The 21,630-nt window shown below is 41.1% G+C and overlaps 1 protein-coding gene across 4 annotated transcripts in view; it reads left to right on the top strand.

Moving 5' to 3' along the window:
* ADAMTS16 (ADAM metallopeptidase with thrombospondin type 1 motif 16) overlaps positions 1 to 21,630 on the top strand; it is a 137,802-nt gene that overhangs the window by 45,574 nt on the left and 70,598 nt on the right. For all 4 annotated transcript variants that reach the window (XM_069958207.1, XM_069958205.1, XM_069958204.1 and 1 more), the window contains 4 exons: positions 4,197 to 4,356; positions 7,702 to 7,807; positions 8,742 to 8,879; positions 18,261 to 18,414. In XM_069958207.1, coding sequence (XP_069814308.1) covers positions 4,197 to 4,356; positions 7,702 to 7,807; positions 8,742 to 8,879; positions 18,261 to 18,414 — 558 coding nt within the window. The remainder of the gene's footprint in view (positions 1 to 4,196; positions 4,357 to 7,701; positions 7,808 to 8,741; positions 8,880 to 18,260; positions 18,415 to 21,630) is intronic.

Here is a 21,630-nt window from a genome sequence, read left to right as displayed (position 1 = left end):
AAAATACAAAGTGCAAAATTGCGCATTTTTGGTTGCATCAAATCCAGAAAAATTTTAATAAATGTGATCAAAAAGTCGCATAAACGCAAACAAGGTGCCGATAGAAAGTAGAGACCATGGCGCAAAAAATGACACCTCACACAGCCCCATAGACCAAAGGATAAAACATGTATAACAACTCAGTTTTTCCCTAGGGCGAACTGAATAAACAGAAAACTTCCCCAAATAAAAAAAAAAATTAGTTTTTTTTTTTCAATTTCCCCACACATTTAATTTTTTTTCTGGCTTCGCATCATACTTTATGCAAAAATTAGGCCTGTCATTGCAAAGTACAATTAGTGGCGCAAAAAATAAGGGCTCATATGGGTCTCTGGGTAAAAAAAATGCTACAAAGTACTAATGCACTGGTACTAGAGATGAGCGAACCTCGAACATGCTCGAGTCGATCTGAACCCGAACTTTCGGCATTTGATTAGCGGTGGTTGCTGAAGTTGGATAAAGCCCTAAAGCTAAGTGGAAAACATGGATATAGTCATTGGCTGTATCCATGTTTTCCAGACAACCTTAGAGCTTTATCCAAGTTCAGCAGCCCCAGCTAATCAAATGCTGATCCCGGTTCGCTCATCTCTAACTGGTACCGCTCTGCTGCTTTTCCGAATGCCATGCTGCCCCAAGAATGCTCATCCACATTTTTAGGGGTTATTCATTGATCTTTCCAGATTATACTGCTGCTCAATTCACCATCAAAGAGGTTCTGGATAGTCACATTCCCTTGTAGATCTTTTTTTTTTACTAAACAAAGATGGAAAGGTACAATACCAGAATGCTTCTCCGCTGAAGGTGTTAATCTCGCCCCTCTTTACTTGATCTTCTCTGTAGAATTAAGGATATGAGAAACAATGTAGTGTCTTACTGCCAGCCTCATCAGTACCTTGCCCTGGTTCTATGAAATCTGTCAATCCTGGGATAATTTTCTGGGAATCTCATTTAGAGAGCCATTCAGTTACTCCTCCCTTTTTTTCCCTGTCTATACTGTTCTTGTTATTCTGCTGCCTCTTCACTCTGGTAATTTGACTGCTATGTTTTTACTGCTAGCATTTTATTGCTAGTCATTATGTGCTCATATTCAAGTGTTTAAAAATGTTGAAAAAATGTATGTGTAAAAAAAACCTTATACATATTGCTAATTTTCGCCAAACAATCTTTCTTCCTGATTTATCAGAACTACACACATCAGGAGATGAGTGCAAGTTTTATTGTGAAGGAAACATCTGCAGCCTCACTTCATGATGTTGGTTGCCAATTTTGCTTTGGTGATTGCAAGAGCCATCAACATGAGGCATTTATTTCATAAGGATATATTGATGCAGCTGGATCTAATGGATGTTTTTGTTGATAATGCTTACAGGAAAAACTGCTTATATCTAACTCTAATATATTTATACTCATTATATGTCAGGACTCAGTAGTACGGACAAGTTAGGGAAGGAATAAGAAGGATACAGACAGTGGACCCTGCACTGATGCCTGCCTACTTGCCACAATTAGCCCTAGGTAGCTGTGGGCAACTGTGCAACAGTCCATAAGTTAGGATAGGTGGTAGACAAAATGCAGACAAGACAGACAAACACTATGAAGATGGTTCAACAGGCCAAGGTCACAACTAGCGAGCAGCAAAAGTACAGAACCTAATCCAGAGAATAATCAAACCACAAAGCCAAAAGGTCAGGGAAGCCAGATAGTCAGTATCCTCCTCCACTCCAAGGCGGGTAAAACAGGCGCAGGTCCAAGAGGTAATAGTGATATAAAATATCATAAAATTTATTAAAAGAATTATGCCAGCGACACAACGCGTTTCGAGACCGGTCCGGTCTCTTTATCAAGTGTCTAATGATTAGACTCCTGATAAAGAGACCGGACCCGTCTCGAAACGCGTTTTGTGTCGCTGGCATAATTCTTTTAATAAAATTTATGATATTTTATATCACTATTACCTCTTGGACATGCGCCTGTTTTACCCGCCTTGGAGTGGAGGAGGATACTGACTGTCTTTAATCCCTGTGGGGATTAGTCGGGAGTGGCTGCGGTTCATTCACATGCTATCAGTAAGAGCTGTGCCTTACACCAGCACAACCTACTCAGGTGAGAGTTCTATGTGCTTACTTTCACCACTTCAGCCCTGTCTGAGTTACGCTATGGAGCGCTGTCTTATATTTTGTTTCTAGTACTTGGAACAGGGAAGCCAGATAGCCAGGGAAGTAAGGTACAGAAAGCTGTGGTAAGATAAAGTCGCGGGATAACACAGAGATGAACAAGGAATACCAGCACGCTAGGAAACATTGTCTAAAAGCTGGCATGACACATTTCAGGGCACTCATACACCATATAGGAGGTCAGGGACCTGATCCAGGATGTGATCCTACAAACACACACAGAAGCACACACAGCATAGGTAAATGGAGAACCCAGTTGTTAATCAGCAGAGTTAACCGTAAAGTGACCGGAGGAAACTCAGAAACAGAGACGGGTGTGTCAGTTAAATCAATTAGCAAAGCAGAAGGATAGAGCTGTGTTCACACAGGAGCAATAAAACACAGAATAAGCACACATTCTCACTCATACTTTACAAGCTGAGGACTGTACCAAGGTACAGGTACAGTCATGACATTATTATAAACATGAAATGGTGACAGTTGTCACCCTGAATGTTCTATTAATAAAATGTGCTGGTGAGTCATTGCTTCAAGTAAATACATCCAAACTTGTAGGCCGATGTAAAATCTCTATTTTTATTAATTGTCCTTAGCTGAGCAGTGCCAGTCTGGTCAAACAGCTTTGTTTTTATTTTAACTTCTTAATGTCTGTCTTCATGTTCATTCACTGACAGTTTAATTATTTTTAATTTAAGTTTTTTCTTAATGACATAAACTTTGGCCGGCTTCCAGCACGCTAAAGAAGAGTATCTTTTGATCAGACACCTGTGTTAACTTTAATTAATCCAATTTTCTCTACAATCACTCAGTTAAAAATGTAAGGTATGCTCATTTAGATGAAAACATAGCTATTCCTGCTCCAGCTGAGAGTTCCTCTTCCAATAGACTGCAGCAGAATAAGGCTGGTGTATGACCATCACCATTACAAATAGCCAGAAGCTACATTACTACTGTATACAATTTCTTTAAGGTTTATTTTCAACATAAAGACATTTAGATCAACTGTCTGCTGCAAAAATCCTACTTTCTTAATTGAGTCCCTTAAAAATAAGTGTATCATTGAGTTGTCTGTGTAATGCATGGTTATTTCAAATCTAATTAATGGAGGCCTTGAATGGGGGATCTAGCTACTAACTGACAATGCCCCAATAGGGTATTTGACATTGCTTTTCCTAACAGGACAACCCTAAATAGTTCTGCTGGAATTGTAACACTTTGTTATCTGTTCACTTTTTGTTTTAAATTTTGGAATAAATAAATTAAAGAAAACAGCTTTATGGTGCGTTCACACCTACAGGATCTGCAGCTGATTTTCTGCAGCAGATTTCAGTTAAATAACTGAACACAGCATCAGATTTGATGCTGTGTTCAGTTATTTAACTGAAATCTGCTGCAGAAAATCAGCTGCAGATCCTGTAGGTGTGAACGCACCCTTAAAAACAATTAAAGAAAACAAAAAACATTTGGTACAAAACAGCCTATGGCTATGTTCACACAATGTTTTTTCAGCTCCGTTTAAAATGTGAGTTAAAAATAACAGGCGTTATTTAGCTGCTGGTACATTATTCTATTTTGGGTTACTAATTGGCCTTTGGGTGCGGCTTAATTAAAAAGTCCACAAAATTTAATAGTAAAAACGGAGAAAGAACGGTGAAAAAAGGAAAACTGTGTGTGAACAACTAATAAAAAAACGTCCGCAGTTTGCAAAAGACGTCCGAAAATAATGATCATGTTCTTTTTTTGACGTTCGTGGTAAAAATGTCCGTTATTAAATGCATTGTGTTCATTGTATGTTTTCCCATTGACTTCAGAGATCCTGGTGTTTGTTTTCCTATTTTTGTTTATTTTGTTGTGTGATGAATTTACAGCTTGCCATTATCTTTATATTAACAGTATATATTATCTATATGCTAACATGTTAATCTATATTATGTTACAAGAAGACAAATCAAAGGGATCTAAAATTATTTGCCTCTTTTTCAGCCTGGCCTTGTAATAAATCATCATGCTGACCATAGCCTAAGCAGCTTCTGCCAGTGGCAGTCTGGACTTATGGGAAAAGATGGCAGTCGGCATGATCATGCTATACTACTTACTGGTTTGGATATATGTTCCTGGAAGAATGAACCATGTGACACATTAGGTAAGTTTACATTTACTTTTTTTTTATGAAAAAAAAAATAAAAAATTCAAAGTATACATACAGCATATATAGATATAGATATATATCTATAGTCTATTTCTATATCACATCTAGCGTGTACATACTTATACTGCTAAAAAAGGGGGGGGGAATAAAAAGGTTGGCACTGTGTGAGACGTTTTTATTGCTCTCAATAAGAGAAACACACTAAAAGTCTTGCAGTAATGATACCTTTTAATACAAAGACATAACTAAAGGCCCAAAGCTCAGCTTTGGCATGGCTCTGCACAACTTCTCTTTACAGCCATAAGAGAAACAGCTCGCTGATCTCAGGGAGACCAGCCAAACAACAACACTGCCAACTGTTAGTAAAAGCGCTTAATGCAGTGAAGTCCTAGGTGTATTGCCCCCTGGGAAACATGAATATGCAAAAGAAGAGTCTCAAAACTCCCTTCGGTATCCTGCTAGTCCTGTGTTTCGAGACTCTTTGATGAGGCTCCACGGGCTCTTATTTTGCATATTCATGTTTCCCAGGGGGCAATGCATCTAGGACTTTACTGCATTGAGCGCTTTCACTAGCAGCCGGCAGTGTTATAGTTTGGCTGGTCTCCCTAATATCAGCAATCTATTTCTCTTATGGCTCTACTAGGCATTGCTCCAACCTAGCCAGAATCTTGCTCCACACTGATGAGGGGCAACACCCGAAACAGCTGTATGTGGATGGATACCTGGTCTTGGGTTTTCCCCTGTCATTACATTGACTTATAGGGCCACTTAATATGGTGGTTTCTTTACAGGAGCCACCCCTTGGCTGGGTTCTTCCCGAAGGGATATCTGGCTAGTCCTGTGTTTCGCGACTCTTCTTTTGCATATTCTTTACAGCCATGGCCTTCCTATACTTGAGTGAATATTTGCTCACTGTCCCTTTTAAAGGTTGCTTTTGCAGCACCAGTATCATTACCAGCACTAGTGGGGTTTTCTTAGTATGGGATAGTTAACCCCTTAAGGATGGAGCCAAAAATGGCCTTAAGGACCATGTAAAGGCTTGTTTTTTCAGGAACAGGGGTACTTTGTAAAGGCGCCTTTTGATGTACCATACTATGTATGATGGAACCCCCAAAATATCATTTATGGGGTGAAATTGGGAAGAAATACAATTCTGCAAATTGTGGGGTAGGGGTGCCATATAGTGCACTTTACTGACATTTTATGTTTATTCTATTGGTCAGTCTGAATACAGTGATATGCATTTTATATAGCTTTTCTAATGTTTTACTATTTTTATTACCAGCAAAACCTTTTTTTTTGCAAATAGCTGTGATTACAATGGCCCTTTTTTGACTCTTATAGCGTTTCTATTTTTTCACATACGGGAGTGTATGGGGTGTCATTTTTTGAGCCATGATCTCTAGTATTTATTAATGCCATATTTGTGTAGATGATACATAATTGATCAATTTTTATTCATTTTATTTTAAATAAAATTTAACAAGAATAATCAATCCTGGCAGTTATTTTTACCACTTTTTGTTTACACCGTTCACCGTGCGGGAACACTATTGATTAATTTTATTAGATGGGACAATTATGCACGCTACAGTATAAAATATGTTTATTTATTTATTTATTCATATGTGTTTTATTTATAAAATGGGAAAGTGAGGTCATTTAAACTTTTATTGGGGGACTTTAACATTTTTACATTACTATTCTAACACTGATCACGGCTATTCCATAGCATAGTATTAATCAGTGTAATCTGTGATCATTGCATAAAGCCTGCCTGTGCAGACTCTATACATGGATCGCCGATCTGACTGCCAGGAGGAAGGTAAGAGACCTCTGGCAGTCAGAAAGAACGATCGGTCAGTGACAGGAGCACAGCTGCAGAGGTTAATGGCGGGCTGCAGCGCGATCGCGGTGGACCGTTATTAACAGTGAGGACCTGGCATATAGCAGCCAGTCCCCACATGCTTTGAATTGAGCTCAGCTCCTGAGCTCATGTTAAAGCATGCCAGACTCCATGATGTACGGGTACGGCATGGACAGGATTCCATGACGTACCCGTACAGCATGGGTCCTTAAGGGCTTAATGTAATTTCTACCATGTACCAGTAAAGTTTTATAAAACATGATTATCAGGCAGCCCTGTGCTCATTTTTCATTTTATAAATTACTTCCATTTTAAATTTAGTGCCTAAATATCCTATAAGAGGCTCCATTGTCTCCACTCCCTGCTGTCTGTACCTGTGAATTGGTAAAAAGGTGAAGCTTCCTGATCCATCTTCAGCTTGAGCCCCAGTGTAGTGTTATTCTATGGCGCAAGGAGATGGGAGTCATCGAGGGGTTAAAGTATAAAATAATGTAGTACCCCCTCCCTCCCAATTCAATTTAGAACATTATTACAGACCGTATCCAGTCCCCAAAATACAGACACTGGACCCCAAAATTAATTCGCACTCCATATTACACCAAAATACCTCCATTTCTCATAGACCGACACACACTCACATACACTTCTCCCATGACACTGCTTTCTTGTGTCCCTATCCTCACTGGTCACCTTGTGTCCCCCGGCCCCCACCCCAGACTGGTTACCCTGTATCCCACACCACCCCGCAGACTGGTCACACTGTATCCTTCTGCCCCACCTTAGACTGGTCACTTTATATCCTCCTGCCCCCATAATAGATTTGTCACCCTGTAATCCTCTGCCCCCAGACTGGTCACCCTGTATCCTCCTGCCTCCACCCCAGATTGTTCAATCTGTATCCTCCTGCCCCATCATGGACTGGTCACCCTGTTCTCCTGCCCCCACCATAGACCGATCACCCTGTGTCCTCCTGCCCCCACCATAGACAGGTCACCCTGTATCAATACATCACTGAAAGTATAAGTCTGTTTGGGTAGCCAGGGGCTACTGCCCAAAACAGACCTATTATAATCTGCTACTGCTCTGCTGATGAGGATCTATACAGATTGGCTTTACTTTTTATTATTATTATTATTATTATTATTATTATTATTATTATTATTATTATTATTATTATGTTATTTATAAAGCACACTTAATTCCAGAGCTCTATACAGGCAACAGGGGTAACAAACAAAAACATTACAAGAGCAAAACACATTACATGAAGGCATATGGCAGACTGGTACATGGGGAAGAGGACCCTGCCCGCGAGGGCTTACAATCTATAAGATTTACTGTGGTGCAATACTTCTACTTTTACTCACAAACTCTGTTCTGTCACACTATACTGCACTCAATACTATACTATACTCATATGCAGATAATTTTCAATAATGGAGTAAGATAGCTCTTTTATTCTGGTTTTACAGGGTTTGCTCCAATTAGTGGTATGTGCAGTAAATATCGTAGCTGTACTATTAATGAAGACACTGGTCTAGGGCTCGCATTTACCATTGCTCATGAGTCTGGTCATAAGTAAGTTCTTTTAATTTTTCTACAGTTCCATTATATAGGAAATGTCATTTTCATTTAAATGTATCGATCCCCTGAAATTATAAACCATTCTTATTTGAGTAACTATATTCTTCTTAGGCCATGTTCCCACATAGTAAGACACGGACAGGTCAAGGAACGGCCAGTGTAAGAGAAGATCATCCCGACCGGTACTGCAGTACCAGTCGGATGATCTTCACTGTTGCTGAATTCGGATGCGGGCGCATCCGTACGCGCCCGCATCTAAATTCCCCACTGCACCCTCCAATGTGTGAACTGACAGGTTTTCTGAAGCCACTATTCACTAAAATAGCGAACGCAGAAAACTGAAATGTCAGTTTCTTGCGGCTCCACTAGGGATCCACTAGGGATCCACTATGTGTATACACTCTGTTCGGGATTCCTTAGAAAGCAGCACTACGTAAGTTCCGTAGTAATCACGGCTATTGTTACAATGGCTGTGATTATTACGAAACTCACGTAGTGTGAACATAGCCTTATACTGTATGGTATACTAATGAATACTCTGGTGTTTTCAAACTAACTGGTGTCAAACAGTTATACAGATTTGTAAATTATTTCTATTAAAAAAAAATCTCACGGACAGAGGTGGCAGCAGAGGGCACTGTGTCAGACTGGAAAAAGATTTAGCACTTACTGTAGGACATGCAGCTGCTGAGAAGTACTGGAAGATGAGATTTTTAAATAGAAGTACAAATGCAAATGTGTATAACTTTCTGGCACTGGTTGAAATATATTTTTTTTCTACAGAGTACCCCTTTAAATCATTGGGCTCCTATTAATTTACAAATGGAAAAAGATCACTCCTCTTCATTACACAAGAGTAAAGAAATAACATCACTGCAAATATATAACTTTTGTTGAAATAAAGCAATTATTTAATCTTTGTCCTCAGTTTTGGTATGATCCACGATGGAGAAGGGAATATGTGTAAGAAATCTGAAGGCAACATAATGTCACCAACCCTGGCAGGACACAATGGGGTCTTCTCTTGGTCTGCTTGCAGCCGACAATACTTGTACAAATTTTTAAGGTATTTTAATTAAAGAGAAAAAAAAAAATGCTTGTTTTATTCCTCAGTGGTAATGACAATACCTGATATAACATGATTTTCAGCTTCCTTACTAAGCTCATGTTCACATGGCGTAGGGGACCGGCCGTTCCGTGACCCAGCCGGGTCACGGGGCGGCCGTTCTCTAAAAAGATCATCCCCACTGGTACAGCAAAACCAGCCGGATGATCTTTCAGCCCGCAGAGTTCTGATGTGGGTGCATCAGCGCGCGCCCGCATCAGAACTCACCACAGGCCGGAGCCACTCGCTTCATAGTGTGAACTTACTGAGCTTTCTGTGGCCGCTATTCAATGAATAGCGGCCGCAAAAAACTGACATGTCAGTTGTATGTGGCGCCGCTAGGGGTCCCGGCCGGAGCATATGCTATGGGGGAGATTTATCAAACATGGTGTACAGTGAAACTGGCACAGTTGCTCCTAGCAACCAATCAGATTCCACCTATCATTCCTCACAGACATTTTGGAAAATGAAAGGTGGAATCTGATTGGTTGCTAGGGGCAACTGAGCCAGTTTCACTTTACACCATGTTTGATAAATCTCCCCCTATGTGCTTGCACTCCGGCCGGGACCCCATAGACGGCAACAACGGCCATAGAAATATGAAAAAATACATTGTGTGAACATAGCCTAACTCACTAAAGGGTCTAATACACTGGATGGTTATCATACAAACAGGCTGAACATTACCTCATATAAAGGACCCAGTGGTCAGCCATTAAGCAAGCAATCCATCTTTCCTTTGCTGATTGCCATCCTGACTGTGCAACCATTGTATAAGGCTCGCCAAAAAGGCTCTGCTTGATTGGTGCTTGTAGCAGGCATGTATCTGCTGGTTTAAAAGGACTCTAATTATGATCGGGTTTTTTTCACCTTCCTCCTTGCACAGGAGTCAATTACAGGCTGGAACAGTCAATTTAAAGACTAATTATTGAAAAACAAAATCTAAACTTGTATGTACTTTTTTGTACTTTGAAGTTAATATTATTAGGTTATGGGTAATTACCTACCCTGTTTCCAAAAAATAGTATTGCCTCTTGGACAAACAAGGTCCTTTAAGAAGCTCCTGTTTAGCTCCTCTGTACCCACAATCTGACCCCCCAAACCCCCCAAAACAACTTTTAAATTTGTAGCCCTGTGTCAAATTGGTGTGGCCTAGAGTACCCATGCTCTAGGATTGCGACACCCCTCCCTCCTCCCCGCCTCCTCCCCTGCCGCTAGAACAATTTCTCCTATTTATCACATGTCTAAGCGGTGCACATGTGCTGGATCGTAAGGCTTATGTGCAGTGTTCAGACAGGTGATGAATAGGAAAAATCCTGCCAGGGGCATTCCTAATGATGAAGAGGGCGGGGAGGAGGGATGGAGAGGCGGTGCAGTAGGCCTGTAGGTGGTGCAGTAGGCACAGACACTCTAGGCCATGCCAATTTGACACAGGGCTGCAAGTTTAAAAGTTGTTTTTAGGACAATAACTGCATCACCTCCCGAACAGAACAGATTAAAAGCAGCTATCTGATAGCACAAGTGGTTTGGGAGGGTAAGTTTGTGGGTACAGAGTCGCTTTAAGAAGCCATAGATTATAAATAGCGATTTAATAGGGCATTCTGGGAAAAATATAAATGTAATTCAATCCTTTTATTAACTTTTAAGCTTTCCTTTATTTTTCAATACTTTTGGTCCTTGCAGGAAGCTGGGTACTGCACAGGGCTTAAACATATGCTATATGCTGTCTCTTATAGCTATGTTGGTTTGAATACAGCAAAACCTCTGTATGTCACAGAGTGGCAGAAAGGTAATAGAGCTTGCTGTCACATTTGTTTATCTAGGTCCTCCATATATAATCACCATACCTCCCAACTGTCCCCATTTTGGAGGGACAGTCCCTACTTTTGGCCCATATCCCTCTGTCCCTCTTTGCCCCTTACATGTCCCTCTGTTGACCTAGAAATGAGATTGGCATTAATGTTGCTCTAGAAAGTGTCAGTTTTTTTACTTTATAATAGACCCAAACTTGCATAATATTCCATCATGTGGTGCAAGTTGGATCCTAAAAAATGTTATATTCGAATGAGACATTATGGCCCTTTTCACACATCATTTCACACCTGCAGACTCATTGATTTCTATGACCCCATACACAAATCAGGTGTCACTGAGCCGTTTTGGGGACATGATCCGTGCCACAAAAAAATTACTAAGCCGTTGTGCGTCCGTGTAACCTATTTGAATCAGTGGGTCCTTGCAAATTTGGACCTTTACAGGGTTACTGATGTGTGAATGAGGTCTAAGGATGCACACTCTCATACAGGATCTACATACAGGGTCTGCTGCAAATTTGAAGATATCAATGTAACTTGATCATCAATCTGCAGCAGATCCTGTATGTGTCATTGCATCCTTAAAGTGACACTGTCACCCCCTTTGTGCATTCTGACATCTCTACACAGGTGTAAAGGTGTAAATTTACATATATCATACGCCCACAACTGCACCGTAGGCCCTGCCCCCTTGACACCCATTGGTTGGCCGACGTAAAGGGGGTGGGGTTAGACCTTTTGTCCAGCCTGTTCCAATGGCCAGCGAGGGGCGGGGCCAACTGTGGTGTTGTGGGCGGGGCTAAGTGTCGCTAATGCTGCGAGGCCCCTCCGACTTAATACAATCTGCAGTTGATAAAACATGACTTTTTACTTGAACAAGCACCATAACGTATGATATAAAATAAGGTATGAAAACCACTAAATTTACCCTTTACACCTGTGTAGCAATGTCAGAATGCAAAAAGGAGGTGACAGTGTCACTTTAAATTAAAGAGTATAGAAATGTCTGTAAAATTTTCCTAGCGTGACCCACAATTGTGCCTCTTTGGCTGTCCAAAAAGTTGGGAGGTATGAATCACTACTAGACAAACAGCTATTCCCTGCAGTGTGCAGGGGATCGCAGTGTGTAACATTGTATTTGCATGTGAAGCAGTAGAGGATAGGTTGCCAAATAAGTGTATTTTTTATTTTATTTATTTTGGGCCTGGTTCAGCTTATTTACTATAAAAGAACCCAGATTGCAGGGGAATGCACATTACTAGACTAGGAAATGCTTAGTGTTTGTGACAGAAATAGCGCAATATGCATGTTGTGCCGTACTACTTGTAAACCAGCTCCAGTAGGCATTTTGTGCAAATAATCCTCCATCCATTATTCCCAGGATCCTAAAACATACCATGCAATGACTGAAATACTTTCCTTAAGAATTAGATTTTTTTATAGTGCCTGTTGCAAGTCTCTTTTTATTGACCATTTGCTCAGTGACAGGGAGGATATTGCGCCTGCTATGTTGTTAGCTACAGGAACACTATCAATTTCTCATTTCACAATGTTACTGATTGAAGGAAATGGCATTAAAACACAGTAAGCTGTGTAAACAGATGTTTGCCCAGGGTTCCTGGAAAATTGAGTTCCCTAGAGCAAAGTAATACAACCAGCATGCACATAATATAGTTACTGTGGAACTCGACTTGATGAACAGTTATCTGCTCTATAATATGATTTCAGCTGTTTAAATATAAATTCAATAACATTATGGCACACTAGCAAGCTAACAAGAGTGCTCACCGCGGATCAAAGGGAAGCTAGCTGGCAAAGATTCCACTCCACATTTATATACTTAACTAAGCACTCTGGTTGTGTGCTTCTGCTTCCACACTACCTGCTGCTGAATTCCAATACTTCTTACTTTAGTACTTGGAAGCTAAAGCCGCTATTTGCTGCCGGGACTCTTTTATGCTTGTAACAAATTACCAGGAACTCTAGACCAGTAAATGGGCGTATGGACAGGACCTCCTTCTACTACCAGCAGCAAAGATAGACAAAAAACAAAAAGAACAACTTTTGATCTGGCTGATCCAGACTGGCCATGTATTCAATGGACAGTCATTCATTTGAATTGACAGCATACTGAAAAATGTATACATCTGTTCTTTAACCAAATTGTTTTTTCACCAAGATATCCCCTATTCACACCACAGGGAATAACTTGCGGATTAGTGGGGGATCCATATGCCCATTTGGCGAAGAGGTTCCTTCCATCCCCTCTACAAATGCATACATTATTTAGACTGTTGTTTACTCATAAGCTAAATGAGTGTGGCTATGCATAGTACCACAGCTTATTATAGTGTCTGAAAAAGCACTATATTGTAGGGCCCTTGCACACTGAGTAAAAGAGGCTGCATTTACGAGCGGAGTCCACATGGCAGATTCCACTCGAAATTCTGCCTGTCCTATTACTTCAATGTAATTTCTCTTGCGCCTCTCCTCTCCGCTTAAAGAATGAACGTGTTCAGCCTCTTTTACTTAGTGTTCAAGATCCCGCAATCCATATGTGTTATTCTTTCAGCCCTTTTCAAATTGTGTTTCAAAGCCCTTAGCGATGACAGGTGTGCTGAGTATTTTTCATTTCAGACCCAAAATTCCCCATAGTAATTTATGGCAGAATGTTCAGCACAGCACAAACAGCAAAGATCACAAACTAACCAGCCAATCACAGCACATATGCAAATAGCTGAAATGTAGCAGCCAATAGAAACTTGCAGGTCTTTCACTCAATGTCTGACAACATCCACACAGTCACATGTTCCCTCTTGGCCATTAGAAGATTCAGAAGATGTAAGATCCTTAATGATTTTACCTCACTGACATAAATACAGATTTCCACTAGATTGTTATGGTAACCAACCAATTTCCTTTACCTTTACAAGGCTACCGGGGATGTCACTGTTAAGGAGCCAGTATCAAAAGTCACTTTTAAAGGTCTGGTATCGAATTTGTTCTCAAAGTCTTAAAGGGCCAGCAACAAAGTCGCTTTTAAAGGGCTGGCACAGAATTTGCTCTTAAAGGACTGACTCAAAAGTCACTCTTAATGGGACGACACCAAAGTCTCTCTTAAAGGGACTGCACCAAAGTTGTTCTTAAAGGGATGGTATCAAAGTCACTCTTAAAGGGGCGGTACCAAAGTTGCTCTTAAAGGGACGGTAACAAAGACACTCTTAAAGAGACAATACCAATGTTGCTTTTAAAGGAATGGTACCAAAGTCGCTCTTAAAGAGACGGTGCCAAAGTTGCTCTTAAAGGGACGTGCCAAAGTCGGTCTTAAAGGACCAGGGCCAAATTCGCTTTTCAAGGGCTTGTGCTCAATTCACTCTTAAAGGGCCAAGGCTAAATTAGCTCATAAAGGGCTAGTTCCAAAGTCACTCTTAAAAGGACGGTACCAAAGTCGCTCTTAAGGCACAGCACCACAGTTGCTCATAAAGGGAGGATATCAAGTGTTAAACTTTCTCTTAAAGGGAAGTCACTGTTAAAGGGGTGCTGTTTTCAAGCACTTTTGTATTTTCTCCTGGAAATGCACATTAAGTTCTCATTTGCTGTTTGAACAACTATTGTGTCAATGAAAACAATTAAGGGACCTTAGTCTTATCAGAACAGTGTGGCACCATACTTCTGCTGATTAGTGGGCATCCTAAGAGTCATACCCTCACCAATTAAATTATTGATCGTATACTGTAGACCCTTCCCAGCCCATGACATGCACTTGGGTTGGGTTGAGTAATGAGGACTCCGAAACTGCGCCTAGTTTATATCCAGTGGGTGCCACCTGCTGTTGCTGTTGGAGACTGAACTGTTATAAGCATCAAACTATTGCTTATAATAGAAATTAAAAGTTCTAATTAACAAACAAAACATTGCTGATCTCACATTTTCATAGATAGAACAAAAAAAGACTATGGCTATGGCTATTCTACGTGTCAGTATGTAAACAAAGATACCAAACATATAGTTTTGGAGATATATATATATATAATATATTATATATATTATATATATTAAACAAAAACTATATGTTTGGTATCTTTGTTTACATACTGACACGTAGAATACAGAATATATAGAATTCCTAAAAAATATTGTCGCATAAATTCAGATTTTTATTTTAAAATTTTACCATACAAATTATTTTTTCTCCGTCGATAATATATTATATGGTAAAAGAAAGGGTTCCATCCAAAATTACAGGGCATTAAAAGGGTTACTCTGGACAGGAGGCCTTTTTTCAGTATCGCTGAAAACAATGAAAACAATGATGTCTACTTACCTCCATGACTCCAGTGCCGGAACCAGAGGACCGGAAAAACATGATACGTGCCTTAGCACTGGAGTCGGAGAGGTAGGTGCATGTCATTATTTACATCCAATTCATTCATCCAATTTTACAAAAATAAATAACTAAACATTTGGTATTGTAGCATGTGCAATTGTCGACTCTATTAAAAAAACATCAGGATTGATTTTTGTTGTTACATTATACTGTATATAAAGGGAAAAAAAGGGGTAAGCAAGCGCTAATCTGCTAGATCCATGTTAACTTATTGAGCCAATTACACAGCTTGATATTTGTGTGGGCAGGGATGCACAGACATTATTGGTGATGTCCATGCAGCCCACGCCTTAATCAGCTGTTTGCCGATTACATGGAGAGATGTGCAGCCGATGTCAGACGATTTTTTGACATGTTGAAAGAAAAGGTGAGCTGAAGAGCAAGGGTTTACTCGTTCATTGGCTGTTTGCTGTCTCCATTACACGGGGAGATATCTGCCTGATTCACGATAATCACTCAGTGTAATAAGGAAAACCCCTTTAGCGCTGGGTTCACACTACGTATATTTCAGTCAGTATTGTGGTCCTCATATTGCAACCAAAACCAGGAGTGGATTAAAAACACAGAAAGGATCTGTTCACACAATGTTGAAATTGAGTGGATGGCCGCCATATAACAGTAAATAACTGCCATTATTTCAATATAACAGCCATTGTTTTAAAATAACAGCAAATATTTGCCATTAAATGGCGGCCATCCACTCAATTTCAACATTGTGTGGACAGATCCTTTCTGTGTTTTTAATCCACTCCTGGTTTTGGTTGCAATATGAGGACCACAATACTGACTGAAATATACGTAGTGTAAACCCAGCCTATAAATGTAAGTAAAATGTTATCCTAAAGCCAGCTGCAACAGAGAATATCCCCTGGAGGGTTTCAGTTCTAGTTCAGAGCATTTAAATAAACGCCAGTTCAATCTTTGAGAACATACTATGTCAGTGTGTAAGAAAAGAAACATTGTGTCCTATAAGCTCTGAACTGATAAACAATAGGCCACTGACATGTTATATCTGTTTAGATTTCATCCATCATTGTAGGCTTGCATGTACAAGCATTAAACCTAAATTATTAATCAAGTTAATCCGGTAGGTGTAACATTTGTATAGTATCACCATGTTTGCTGCCCCCTGTATAGTATGGCAACAATAGTTCTAACAAAAACCATCACAATTGTTCTTTTTCCTGTAACTATAGAGATGTCAAAACATGCTTGTACAAGTTTCTTTTCACTTGACACATAGAGGGGTTCCCAGTGAACTGACACATATAAGATATTTTCCAGGGCTAATGATGGTTACCCAGCTGTCCGTGCTTTTGTCATTTCCAAGCCTTTCTTGGATTTCATTTCTGGACCTTATGCTTTGTATTAGAAAACCTTGTAGCTCTAATATTATACTGTTCAGTCACTGACAAATATATAATAAACAGACTGGCAAAGCCTATACAATGCTAATATTATATTATGGCTAAAATAGCTATTTATCTGTCCCATTATCTATCCATCTCTCTTTCTATCTACTGTGTATTTATTATATTCAGTCTATGATATATCTATGTATATATGTTTTTATTACAAAAAAGGAAGGTGCTATCTATTTTCCTGTCTACCTATCTGCCTATCTATTTATCCATGAATCCATCTTTCTACTGTGTAATTATATTCACTATATATTAGAATAACTATATCTTATATATGTGAGACTAATAATAATAGTAATGTAAAGATTTACTTATTTCCCTGTCTCTGTCCATCTATCCATAGAAATCACAAAGTGGAGCATTAGCAGAGTCCATGGCCTAAGCAAACCATAATAAAGGCTATCCAGATACATTGTGATATCAAAAAAAGCACTCAGAACATACCTTTGTTACCTGTGTCTGTGTCATTAAAAAACACATTTATTCAGGCCATTGTTCCCTGGGCCTTAGCATAGCTACACATCGCTTTGCTGTGTCAGCAATCTGCTCTGTTCCTACAGCACAGTAATGGTGTGTGTTTACACAGACAGATATCTGACAGATGATTAAAGCCAAAACAAGGAACAGACCATCAATAGATAACAGGTCATAAGCCTTTGGCTTCAATAATCTGTCAGATAATCTGTCTGTGTAACATACTATGAGGCATAGCAGTGCTAGTGCCTAGGGAACAATAGTCCCCCCTCCTTGACACTATTCATGGTCCAAATAAAGGCCTTTTTTATGAAAATAAAAATACATTCATGGGCAACAAGGTATGTTCGGAATAATTTTATTGATATCGATCCAGCCATGCCTCCAGCTCGATAAGTGATCAGGGGGTGACAGATTTTTTTTGTGCGGGTAGTCTCTTCAGTGCCCTTTCACATTTTCTCTATATTTTCATGACTAGGCCTGAGTTTGTGTTTCAGTTGCACCTAAATTTCCTCAGAGCATTGCCCATTGTCATTGTAACGTATAGTATGTCGTCTGGTACCATTGAAATATAAGTAGGTAAGAGAACATGAAATGAAAATGGTACTTTATTCCAACCAAACACACACTGCCTCCTTGCATACTTCTAGTCAATAAAATAACTTCATTTGCTTGGAAAAGCCAGTCAAATATACAAATTTGTACAAGGAAAACTATTACATATTATAAATCTGCAGCTCCTAAGTAAGTTTTATTTGTATTCTGAGTTGAATGTTAAGTGAAATACCTCAATGATCTTTTCCTTTGGTGCTGTATTTCCCACATTTGGTCTTTCCCCCATGGATAATTAACTAGTCAATGCTGTAAAACATATAGATGACTTGCATAGTCTGTACAAAAGGTGCTTCGGCTGATGACCTGTTACACGCCTTTTATCACATACTAATGGTAAAACTACTAGAGTAGCAGAAATATGGGTCACAGCAGCTAAAGCATGCCACTTCCACTCACAGCTTGGTTGGACTAGTGATCGCAGTGGGTGGTCAAAGGGAAATGGAGAACTGAATGCAGATTGTGGAAAGACAAAGAAAGTGGTCATTGGTCTCATTGGTCAGCAGAGAGAGGGGCCAGCTTCAATGTTTTGCTATGGGTTGTGCTGATTACTTGTTAGTCTCCTGAAGAAGTTATCATATATATTTTCACTGGAGAAATGTTTTTGCATTATTGGCTGTTCTATGTCTTGCAGCTCTTCCCAAGCCATTTGCCTCGCTGATGATCCTAAGCCGGGGAAGGAATATAAATATCCTGAAAAGCTTCCAGGAGAATTGTATGATGCCAACACACAGTGCAAGTGGCAATTTGGAGAGAAGGCAAAGCTCTGTATGCTGGACTTTAAAAAGGCAAGGAAATGGTATTCACAATATGGTGGCTGAACAAGGTTTTTCTAAGGTTTTCGTCCAGAGTAATTCTGCACTATGCCCCTTCTTTTTTTTTATAAGTTTATAGGAAACTAGAAAATGCACCCGGCGCTGCCCGGGTATAAAGTGTCAGTGTGTTAATTAGATTTCTTCTAGGTAGCCCCCATACTGTATACACTCCCCCCTTCTTGCAGGTTGCCCCCATACTGTATACACCCCCCCTGCAGGAAGCCCCCATATGGTATACACTCCCCCCTGGAGTTATCCCCCATACTGTATACATTGCCTCCCCTTGCACATAGCCCCCATGCTGTATACACTCCCCCCTTCAGGTAGCCCCCATGCTGTACAAACTCCCCTCTGCATGTAGCTCCCATGCTGTATACACTCTCCCCTGCAGGTAGCCCCCATGCTGTATACGCTCCCCCCTGCAGGTAGCCCCCATGCTGTATATACTACCCTCTTCAGGTAGCCCCCCATGCTGTATACACTCCCTCCTTCAAGTAGCCTCCATGCTGTATACACCCCCCAGGTAGCCCCCATGCTGTGTACATTCCCTAACACTCCCTTACTGTATACATTCCCCAACACCACCACCCAGCAGGTAAGCCCCTTACTGTATACACTGTATATACACTGTACACTGTTAGGATGCCTTCACACTTACCGGATCCGCAGCGGATCCAGTGTCATTCAACCCTATGACACTACATACTCGCAGCGAGATTGAGAATCCGCTGCGAGTGTGTAAATTAACCCCCTTGGCGGCCGGAGTGTAACTTACACTGACAGAGGCACCCATCATCCCACCCGCACAGACCGCTGTTAGATGGTGCAGGCCCCCCTCCAGTGTGTTCAGCTCTGCGCTGCTGCTGCCAGGCATGGCTCTCTCCTCACAGCTGAGTAGAGTGGCCGGGAACCGGGCACCGGAGTGCCGCGATGCGGGACCAGCCAATGGAACCGGGGAGGTGAGTGGACGTCTTTTCCCTAGGCCACCTCCTCCTCGGTCCCAGCAAAAAAGTGCCCCCCCCCCCCCGCTGGAGTACCCCTTTAATCTTCTAGGGAGAGCTAAAAATGCTGAATATTCTTCTGCCATGAGTTTAATAGCTCCCTGTACTGGGTGGGAAGGGGAGTGGAGGAGGGGCATGGTTTGCACAGCGGGGTCTACAGCACTGTACTCTGACCCAGGAAGTATCCCTCACCTTCCAAATCATAGCAGATCCACTTCAGGCTGGGGCTTGCATCAGGGGACAGGACTGTGGAGGTAATCTCTCCATAACTGTAACCCCTCCCTGCCTGGATTAGACTATGCTGATAATCATCTTGTGTAATAGAAGACAACGATCAACTGACAAGAACGGTGCTGTCGAAAGCAACAATCTGCTGCCCTCGCTCTGTAGAATAGGAACGGCAACAGCAGACCGCTGATATCTTTTATGGGCTGGCCGGACGATCTAGCGATCACCCGGGCAGCCAGAGGCCCCCCCCTCCCCGCAGCTCACCGCAAACTGCCATGCACTCACCCGCTCACTGCCAATGCCTTTAATAGCGCCGGGAGCAAGTGGGAAACAAGGAGCAAACGAGTGCCCACAGTGCTTGTTTGCTCCTCTCCGTTGCCCACTGTAATAGGGGCTTTACAGGGCCTATTACGTGGCTCAATAATTGTGCAACCAGCGCTGCCAAATTGTTTTGCATCCCTTTGCTTTTATCAGCCTGCCCCCAGCCTAGCTCTTGGAGCCCATGTGCCACGATATTCGATGGTGAAAGTGTGCAAACCTTCACAGCTTCTCTGGCAACTTCTGTGTCTTTCCTTGCAAGATCTGTCATGTCTTCTCTCTGCACTCATTAATTCTAGTGGGCACACCAGCAAAGTCATTTATAAGATCCTGATGGTGTCTCTGCAGTGTTCTTTTGCATACTTGATTTCCCAGGGGGCAATGTTCTAGAATACACTGACGTTGAGACACGTGATGGTGTCTCTGCGGTGTTTTGGTTGATCTCTCTGAGGTCAACCAGTGTCCTTTTGCATGCACTTACTAGTCATTGCTCCCGCTAGCCATGTTGTCATTGTATCTCGTGGCTCATGGGCTCCAAGAGCTAAGCTGGGTACAGGCTGGGTGAGTGAAGAAGTTCAAGAGGCCTTACAATATGGTGCAGGCCAGTGGCTCTTTTTTCTTTAATGCAGCTGTGTGAAAAGAACACAAAGGTGCATATGTAAAGTATTTACCAGATATAATATGGTGCTGTGCTTGGCTTATTTGGCATTCTCTATCCTGACAGGTTACTGTTATGTGTATGGAAAGCCATATACAGTCTCATACATACAGACACACATATATACACAAAAGTAAAGACATCCATTCAGGCACATATGCACATACAGAAAAAAATATATACGTACATACAGTCACATATACAGCATATACATACATACAGGCACATATATTCACACAAGCACACACATACATTCAGGCACATATACACATACAGGAACACACTGCATGTACTACTTGCACAGACACACTGTCACACATATACTTGCAGAGAGGCACATATATACTCTAGAGAGAGAGAGAGAGAGAGAGAGAGAGAGAGAGAGAGAGAGACACACACACACACAGGCACTTACAGTAAGCCCTCTTCCTTTCTGTAGAGAATCTTGCCGGGGCAGCCTGTGGATGGGGCTTCTTCCTGTAGCCTCCTCTGATCATTTCCTCAGTGCGTGAACAGGAGCAGTTAAAGCTTGAGCATTGAAAATAGTTCCTGCTCTCTAATTAACACAATGGCAGAATTGGCTAAGCAGCGCCCCCTTCCTGCTGGTAGAGTACAGCGCCCTGTGTGGCTGCACTAGTCACACTTCCCTAAGGCCGGGTAGAGTGCATAGTAGAAGAGGTAGATGGGGACAAAGCACTACAAATAAATATAGTAGGAATTGCTGGGGAATGGTGGAGCAGGGAGCAAGTACATGAAGGATTCTCCATCTGGCTGTATTGCTTAATTTCTAGGGAATAGGGTGATGGTACACATTGAATGGGTAACTTAATTGCCACATAAACATAATGTAAGTGATATACCACAGACTGAGTCTTTTACACTGCATAAGGCATTTTCATGCCAACAGTCATGCTGTAATCTAAATAGATCATTTTATTACAACTAAGTTAAGTTAAACGCAATACCAATCTGTTGGAATAATTT

Source organism: Dendropsophus ebraccatus, chromosome 2, assembly GCF_027789765.1.
Source record: "Dendropsophus ebraccatus isolate aDenEbr1 chromosome 2, aDenEbr1.pat, whole genome shotgun sequence".
NCBI classification, from domain to species: Eukaryota; Metazoa; Chordata; class Amphibia; order Anura; family Hylidae; genus Dendropsophus; species Dendropsophus ebraccatus.
Note: the sequence above shows the minus strand (reverse complement) of the source record. Positions and strands in the feature narration are given on the sequence as shown.